At 43.3% G+C, this 9,392-nt stretch overlaps 1 protein-coding gene across 6 annotated transcripts in view; it reads left to right on the top strand.

Moving 5' to 3' along the window:
* The window catches only part of ARHGAP21 (Rho GTPase activating protein 21), a gene marked incomplete at its 5' end in the record, with an annotated part of 128,029 nt that extends 122,620 nt beyond the window's left edge, over positions 1 to 5,409 (top strand). For all 6 annotated transcript variants that reach the window (XM_079700623.1, XM_079700624.1, XM_079700625.1 and 3 more), the window contains 2 exons: positions 35 to 66; positions 3,695 to 5,409. In XM_079700623.1, coding sequence (XP_079556749.1) covers positions 35 to 66; positions 3,695 to 5,356 — 1,694 coding nt within the window. In that variant the 3' untranslated portion in view covers positions 5,357 to 5,409. The remainder of the gene's footprint in view (positions 1 to 34; positions 67 to 3,694) is intronic.
* Between the last annotated feature and the right edge of the window lie 3,983 nt (positions 5,410 to 9,392).

Genomic DNA, 9,392 nt, shown 5'->3' on the forward strand with positions numbered 1-9,392 from the left:
CAATACTGACCATGTTTTCTTTAACTTCTCACAGATTCAGCTACTAGTGACTCAACAAAATCTAAGGTAAATTGTTTTGTACAGTTTGGAATATTTTAGAGGGGAATTGCTCTGTGGCTGATTGTTATGATTCGTATGCAGATGCACCCCTGTCTGTGTCTGATGACAGACCAGCAGAGTCTTATAAAGGGAAAAATGAATGCTTAAAATAGAATATGATAGAGGAATACTGGATTGTGAGGTGGGGTGTTGGATTTACCTCAGTGTAGTTTAGCATAATTCAAAGAAGTAGGCATTTACCTCCTCATTCTTAATGTGAAAATGTTCTAACATATGCAAAAGTAGAGAGAATAATATAATGAGCCCTTATTATCCACCCTCAACAATTAACACATGGCCAAGATTCTCTCATCTGCACCCGCCCACTTTCCTCCTCCTCGTGACTTTTTTTTTTTGGCCTCGCAGCAGGTGGGATATTAGTTCCCCTACCAGGGATGGAACCCGTGTCCCCTATAGTAGAAGCTCAGAGTCTTAACTACTGGACCACCAGGGAAGTCCCTCGGGACTATTTGGAAGCAAATCCCAAACATTTTATTTCATTCTGTAAACGTTTCAGTAGTAATATAGACTTTATTATTATTATACATTTTTTATGAAAATATATATTCTTGCCTTCTTTTCAACAAGATCACTGATTTTGTTTTGTTTTTTTTGTTTGTTTTGTTTTTAATAAATTTATTTATTTATTTATGGCTGCATTGGGTCTTCGTTGCTGCTTGCGGGCTTTCTCTAGTTGTGGCGAGCGGGGACTACTCTCCGTTGCGGTGCGCGGGCTTCTCAGCGCAGTGGCTTCTCTTGTTGCAGAGCACGGCCTCTAGGCACACGAGCCTCAGTAGTTGTGGCTCACAGGCTCTAGAGTGCAGGCTCAGTAGTTGTGGCGCACGAGCTTAGTTGCACTGCGGCATGTGGGATTTTCCTGGACCAGGGCTCGAACCCGTGTCCCCTGCATTGGCAGGCGGATTCTTAACCACCGCACTACCAGGGAAGTCCCTAATTTTGTTTTTATAATCAATTTTTGTTTACATAATTTGTGTTCTGTTGACACCACCACCAAAGTACACTTTTTGAGTAGTTTTTAAGACATTCAGTTAGAAAGTTTTTCATTGATTCATTTTGTACCAGCTTTGCTCTTCTGAGACTGTAGCAAGTAGAATTGTCAATAAATTTGTTCAAATGTCCTATTTGGAAATGAGACATACATATCATTACATATCATTTCTAAACATAATGGGATCACATATGACTAAATTAGCATTGAATTTCTTGCAGAAAATATCATAAAATATTTAATGATATATCATTCGCTATCACTTATATTGTGATTTTTACCATCTTTTTACCCCAACTTTTTATTTTGAAAAATTTTAAGCCAAGAAAAAAGTTATTGGAATAATAGCACCCAAACCTTTTGCCCTAGATTTATCAGTTGGTAAATCTTGATATGTATGTAATTGTTTTTTTCTGAGTCATTTGAGAGTTAACTTATAGACATGATAACACTTTACCCCTAAATGCTTCAGTGTGCATCTCTGAAGAACAAGGGGATTCTTCTATGTAATTACAGCATAATTATTGTATTCTGGTAGTTCACATGAGTACAATACATTATTATTTCTAATGTACAGTTTTTACACAAATTTCGCCAGTTGTCCCAATAATGTGTGTTGTTTTTTCTTTTCCTGTATATAGGATGCAATCAAGGATCGCCCCTTGCGTTATGTTGTCATGTCTCCTTAGACTTCTTTACTTTGGAACAGTTTCCCACCTCTTTTTGCCAGAATATAAGATTTTAGATTTCGATTTTTAGGTTTTAGATTTCAGACCTGTTTGAAATTCCCTCCTTTCCTCTTACTGGATGCATAGTTCTTAACCTGTGGTTATAGCAGCCTCTTCATCTTAAGTAAATTATGGTGGTGTTTGTATTATACCTATAATATAATGGATGTCCAAATGATATAATTTTTTGTAACAATTTTCTTCATTTGTAAAATAATATAGTCATTTGCTCCAACACAGAGTGATCACAGAAACATCGAATTTTAAAGGGAACCGTTGGGAATCCTAAAGATAGTATAATCTAATCTAATTTCTTCTCACTTAAATCAACAATGAAGTTGAGGTGTTTAAAAGTGAATCACTTGCTCAGTGTCATACACAGCAAGCTAGGGAAGGAACACCAGGTCTTCTAATTCAGAGCTCAGTCACAGCCATCATCCCCTGCGGTCTTCAACAGAATGTGTTAAATGTGAATAACCCTTAGAAAGGTCCTGTATAATTATACAATCCTTTATAACTTATAAAAACAAAGTTCCATCAATCTGTGATTTCACTTTGGTGAATCCTTTCTAATACAAAAGCCTGAATTTTTACTATAATTTTCAATACTTCAGTATAGTAGTTCTAGCTTGTCTAAGATTTTTATGACAACAGAGAAACTATTACTCAGTTTCTGTTACTCTGCATACTTCCTGCCTGCCTGCGCGACTTAAATGGTGTGTGTTACACCAGCTAGTGCTTATTGACACACCCCCACACCCGAATTTACTTAGCCTGTAGGCATTATGAACACTTAAACAGTCATCATCAAGAACCTGTTAGGCGTAGCTGACAAAGCCAATTGGCCGCACTGCCACTTTCTCATTACAGGGCACTGCAGTGTTTCTATGGTAAGGATTTAAGGTCTTTAATTGACCTTATGTTTTTTGAACTTCATGATTTGGTTGTTACTTGAGATCAGTGAAGACAGTGCCAACTTGATTTACCTAAGGCCAGTCTCTGCAGATCCAGCCTGCCTGAACTACTGAGAACCCAGGAGCTCCCTTATCTTAATCAGCTTATCTGATACAGTATCTGTATCATGTGATAGCTGTAATTGGAAGATTGAAGTCAGTCATAAAATTTTAACCAATGTCAGAATATTATATTCAACTCTGTCGGAATATTGACTCTTTATGAGACCTGTGTTCCAGAGGAAGGAACCTGAGGACCCTCTGAGGGTAGCAGAAGCAGGAACGGTCTGTAGATGGAGGGAAGTCAAGAAGAATAGGAGTGTGAGAGGGCCCCAAGCACAGAAGGTGTCCCTGGAAGACAGGTGTATGTCAGCTGTGACATGGCAGATAAATACCACCAGGCAAGAAATGGGACAGATTAAATAAAAATAAGAAGTTGTCTTAGGTATAAGTTAAAAGGGTGTGTAAAAAAACTACACCCTGTTATTGCTTAGCTTTTGTGGTTAAGAAATACTTGGGGGAGGGGGAGGGAAGGGCTGGGAGTTTGGGATGAGCAGATGCAAACTATTCAATGTTATATACAGGATGCATAAACAACAAGGTTCTGCTGTACAGCACAGGGAACTATATTCAATCTCCTGTGCTAAACCATAATGGAAAAGAATATGAAAAAAAAGAATGTCTATATGTATATAACTGAGTCACTTTGCTGTACAGCAGAGATGGGCACAACATTGTAAATCAACTATATATCGGTTAAAAAATAAAATAAAAAATAATCACCAAAGCAATGGAAATCACAAAGAAAAAAAGAAAAGAAATATTGGTGCTGGTGGGGGGGACCTTTTCAGAAAATGAACTCAATAACGTTCTTATGTTCAAAGTCTCGTGTCTCTGCTCCCCAGGGTTCTTGGGGATCCGGAAAAGATCAGTATAGCAGGGACCTGCTTGTGTCGTCCATCTTCGCGGCCGCCAGTCGCAAGAGGAAAAAACCAAAAGAAAAAGCACAGCCCAGCAGCTCGGAAGACGAACTGGACAATGTGTTTTTTAAGAAAGAAAACGCAGAGCAGGGTCACAACGATATTAAAGAAGAGTCCAAAAAAGAGAGCGAGACACCGGGCAGGAAACAAAGGACCGTGGCTTGCAAAGAAAATCACGCGAAGAAAGACGGCAGCGCGGCCAGAGCTGATCAGCGAGCCCTGCGAGGGGAGAGCGCGGAGCCCCCGGCCCTCCAGGGCGCCACGCAGAGCAGGTCGCCCACCCCGAGCTGTCGCCTGGCCATCCTGAAAGAGGGCCCCAGAGCCCTCGCGGCCCAGAAGGCCTCCCACCCGGACGAGACGGGGCCCGACTCCGGCGCCCTGGCGAGGTTTTCCACCAAGAAATCCACCAGCCCCGAACCCAGAGTCGGCGAGTTTCTGGTCAGTGTCGGCACCATCACCGCCGACTGCTCGGCGACGTCGCCCGCCCCCTCCGTGACCGGCCTCGACTCCAGCCGGCTGAGCCCCGAAGTGCAGTCGGTGGCCGAGAGCAGGGGGGACGACGCCGACGACGAGAGGAGCGAGCTGGTCAGCGAGGGGCGGCCGGTGGAGACGGACAGCGAGAGCGACTTCCCCGTCTTCCCCGCCGCGCTGGCCTCCGAGAGGTTCCTCCGCGGAAAACTGCACGAGGCCACGAAGGCGAGCCGGCGGGACTCCGAAGGCAGTGAAGTCAGCTGTACGGAGGGGAGTTTAACACCGAGTCTGGAGAGCCGGAGACAGCTCTTCAGTTCCCATAAGCTGATTGAGTGTGACACTCTGTCCAGGAAAAAATCCGCCAGATTCAAGTCAGACAGCGCGACTCTAGGAGATGCCAAGAATGAGAAAGAAGCCCCTTCCATCACGAAAGTGTTCGAGGTGATGAAAAAAGGAAAATCAACGGGGAGTTTACTGACACCACCAGCCAGAAGCGAATCCGAGAAACAGGAACCCACCTGGAAAACGAAAATAGCTGATCGGTTAAAACTGAGGCCCAAAGCGCCGGCAGATGACATGTTTGGAGTAGGAAATCAAAAAACCAACGCCGATCCTGCCAAAAGGAAAAACATCAAACGCAGACACACGCTGGGAGGGCACAGGGATGCTACTGAAATCAGTGTTTTGAATTTCTGGAAAGCGCAGGAGCAGAGTGGGGACAGAGAATCCGAACTTTCAGCTGTGACTCGGTTGAAGCCCAAATGCTCAGCCCAGGACCTGTCCATCTCAGACTGGCTGGCCAGGGAGCGGCTACGCACCAGTACGGCCGACCTGAGCAGAGGGGACGCGGGGGACCCCCAGCCCCAGAGCCTGAGCACATTAGAAATACCCACCACGGACCCAGCCCTGTCTTCTCAGTCCGACGCAGACAGTTCTCCCAGCACCTTGGCTTCAACTAACAGGCCCCCTCTTTCCACACCACCACAGTCATCTGACCAAATCAATGGAGAAAGCTTCCAGAACACGAGCCAAAACGCCAGTTCTGCAGCGACGGCCCAACCTCATCAACTGTCCGAAACCCCAGGCAACAAAGCACAGTTCCATCCCTGTCTTTAAACTGGGGGTACGTCCACTCCAGCGAATAAAAGCTACTGTTACACGTTCCATAACTCTGTAAATATTTTCTTGTACCAGAATTGTTATTATGCAGCCTTCATTTGGGCTGGTTTCATCATTTTGCACTGTGAAATAGCTTTACAGTGCATTACTACAGCCAGAAGAACATATATATATATTTAAAAATATATTGGATAGTTGTATACAAATGAGCAAGGTTATTTGTTGCGACTCACCGCGTAGTGCATACACCCAAGATTACTGAAGAAAATAGCTGGCATTAGTATGCAGCAAATGTGTTCTTTTGGTTTCATCACTAACAAAAGTGCCTCATCATAAAAATACATTTGGTTTTTAGGGTGCCATATTGTTAAAATTAGATAACTTACATGAGTAAACAAATGCGTTTTATTGGTAACAAATTTCATCACATTTACCAGTTTTAACACAGGTAGATACAGAACTTCCATTCTCTAGTCATTCCAGGTGGATCTCTGAGTTTTCTATTCAAACTTTTAATACAGTTTTTGAGTTTTGTGTGACTTGAATTTTTAATCTTTCTGTAAGATACGTAACTTAAATGAACATATTATATGTGTATCTTTTCTTCAGATACCAGATTTGATATAAATGTTGTAACATAGGTGTGTAGATAGTGACCTGGATGGAACTGGCTTCTTTATGGAGAAGAATATAATTCTGCATGAGGACTTAATGGATCCAAACCTGTGTCATGCCTGTGTGCATACCCAATTAAACACTGGAAATAAAAATTGTTTTGGTGAACTTTGCATGGCTTGAAACTTATTCTAATATATATATATTTAAATGCCATCCATTTATAACTGCCTTAATTGGTTCTGACATTTATTTATTTATGTATTTATTTAATTTTTTGCTGCCGTGCAGCACGCAGGCTCTTAGTTACCTGACCAGGGATTGAACCTGTGCCCCCTGCGGTGGAAGTGTGGAATTCTAACCACTGGACGGCCAGGGAAGTCCCTGGTTCTGACTTTTAAAAATTTACCTAGTGTAGGGCTTCCCTGGTGGCGCAGTGGTTGAGAGTCCGCCTGCCGATGCAGGGGACACGGGTTCATGCCCCAGTCTGGGAAGATCCCACATGCCGCGGAGCGGCTGGGCCCGTGAGCCATGGCCGCTGAGCCTGCACGTCTGGAGCCTGTGCTCCGCAACGGGAGAGGCCACAACAGTGAGAGGCCCGTGTACCGCAAAAAAAAAAGAAAATTGCCTACTCTATACATTCCCCCTCTCTTTTTGGCCGTGTCTGGCAGGGATCTCTTGTAAATGTTTCCATTGGCCTAACTTCACTCGTGTACACAGATAATATTTAACTTTTGTAGCTGAAATCATATATGCCGTTTACCTTTTTCTGGAGATTATGAGTGAAGGGAACATGCATTTGGAAGTCAAACCAACTCTATACTTCCTAGATACATAAACTTGGACAAATTATTTAACATCTCTTAATTTATTCCCTTTGTATAAACGATGATGGTAATAGTATCTACTATAAGGGTTATTAGATTTAAATGAGATACTCTTCCAAATATAATGCCTGCCACACATTACTTGCAAAATGTATATCAAAGATACTCTTAGAAATAATGGGTACTTAAAGATTATTAAATTAAAAAAATCTGTCCAGTTTTAAATAAATTTCATGTCTCATTTCTAAAAGTTGTTTAGTTGATTCAAAACAGCCTAGTCAATTTTGAGATCCCTTTTGTTTGCATCACATTTTAAGCCTTCTTTTTTGTCTATAAAATATTAAACCCATTGATGTTAGCACGAATTCTAGAACCAGACAGCCTGGCTTCAAATCTAGGCTCTGCCGTTTACAAACTGGATGAGTTTGATAGCTACGTAACTTCTCTGTGCCTTTCCTCACATGTGGAAAGAAGAAAAGGCACAGAGAAGTCTCATAGTTACTGTTATATGTGTTTGCTGTTATTGTTATATTTTAGATCTGATGCTTGCCATAGCTTCAGTTTTATCAGGTCTGTTTCTTTCATCTTTAACCTCATTCTTTAATCTGATATTTCTACTGACCCTCGACTATGGTGATTCTGTTTTCTCATATATTTATAGTGTTTACTCATACAAGTCAGAATAAGAGATTTATAATTTTATCATTATCATCTTTGTGCCAAGAAAGTATACCTTGGTCACGGTGTACATAGTTCAATGTACCTAAATGATAATTTTCCCCTTTTCTATTTTTGAGAATACCGGAAGGTTGCTTTTTGAAGAGAAAGTGAGAGGAAGAATCAAGCATCTTCATGCCACCTCCTCTGTGGCTTTGAAAGTCAACGTAAAATTCCTAGTAGCTCATAGAGTCACACAAGAACCTCTGGAGAGTTTTCTTAGAGGAGCCCTTAAGATTCAGAGAATAATGTCTCTAGCTTCCTAGTGAATCAAACACAAAAGCAGAAATATGACTTTGTTCTTTTTTAAGTGACCACTGTATTATATTTCTAGGATACCATTTTAAAACTACGAAGTGGACAGTTTATTTTTTTTTAATTAATTAATTTATTGTTTTTGGCTGCGTTGGGTCTTCGTTGCTGTGCACAGGGTTTCTCTAGTTGTGGCGAGCGGGGGCTTCTCACTGCAGTGGCTTCTCGTTGTGGAGCATGGGCTCTAGGGCACACGGGCTCAGTAGTTGGGGCTCACGGGCTCTAGAGCGCAGGCTCAGTAGTTGTGGCTTAGTTGCTCCATGGCATATGGGATCTTCCCAGACCAGGGCTGGACTCCATGTCTCCTGCATTGGCAGGCAGATTCTTAACAACTGTGCCACCAGGGAAGCCCTGATACCATTGTAAATATTAGGAAACAGTAATCTTCCCATTCCTCCAGCCCCTTGGAATAGATATCATGCAAACAAAGCTCTTAAATCATAAAATTATAGCTTAAGCATTCAAACTTCCTTCCTTGGGTTCCTCATCCTGCTAAGAAAGGAGGGGCTGCGGACTCAAGGACCTCAGGCCCACCTCCCCCCATGTCTCTCCACATGCGCTTTTCACGAGCGCGCCCTCCAGCTACGGCTCCTGATCGCTTCGTCCAGCCTGCCCCTTACCTAATTATTTTCATCTCATGCGGTCTTAGTGGACGGATTGCTTGCCTGTGGCCGTAATAAGAAAAGTGTTCACAGTGAACAAAAAGAGATGTCACGTAAGAATCCAGATTCTCTTAAAACTGGAAGATCCAGCAGCTCTGGTTCCTCTAGACCCACATTCCCACAGGAACTGGGTAGCTGCCACTCCTTTCAGCTTTCTGGCTCCCCCAGGCCCCCCACCCCTGCCTCCACCAGCCTGGGGCCACTGCACAGAGCATTGCAGCCTCTGCTTTAAGCCCTAAATTACCACCCTGATGCCTAGAATGGATAAGCCATGCAAGAAAGTACAACTGTGGCCTCTCGCCAACCCCAATCCCAGTGTCTAAAATCAGGAGTAAGAAAGAACAGAAGAGACAGCCGAGGAGGGAATTCCTCGACAGGGATGCTTCCTCAGCGCCTCCACCACTGCGTGTGTGATGACAGCAGCTCACACGAGGTGCAGCGACTGCCAGGCACACAGCGTTCTAAGTGTTTTCTAGGCAACAACACTGACTGCACAGATGTACCATGCAACAGATGTGGTGCAGAGTCCTGCTTCTTCACCAGTGTAAAGATCACACTTCTCAGCCTCTCTCCCAGCCAGGTGTGGCCATGTGCCCACCAGCTAAAAGGAGTGGTTTATGCAACTTCCAGCAAGTGTCCTTAAAGGGAGGGACGTGTGGTTCTCCCCGCTTTCCTGTTTTCACCAATGGATCCTGGAGCTTCAGCTCCCTCGAGGGGGAGCCTACACATCTGACCCCGTGGACTGCCTGCCACACCAGCTGTGGACCCCCCCTCTAGGTGGCCTGGGCATGACAGAGGGATAGACTTCTCTCTGGTTTAGGCCATTATTATTTATTTTATTTCATTATTATTATTATTTTTTGCAGTACGTGGGCCTCTCACTGTTGCAGCCTCTCCCGT

Source organism: Hyperoodon ampullatus (genome assembly GCF_949752795.1).
Source record: "Hyperoodon ampullatus genome assembly, chromosome: 3".
NCBI classification, from domain to species: domain Eukaryota; kingdom Metazoa; phylum Chordata; class Mammalia; order Artiodactyla; family Ziphiidae; genus Hyperoodon; species Hyperoodon ampullatus.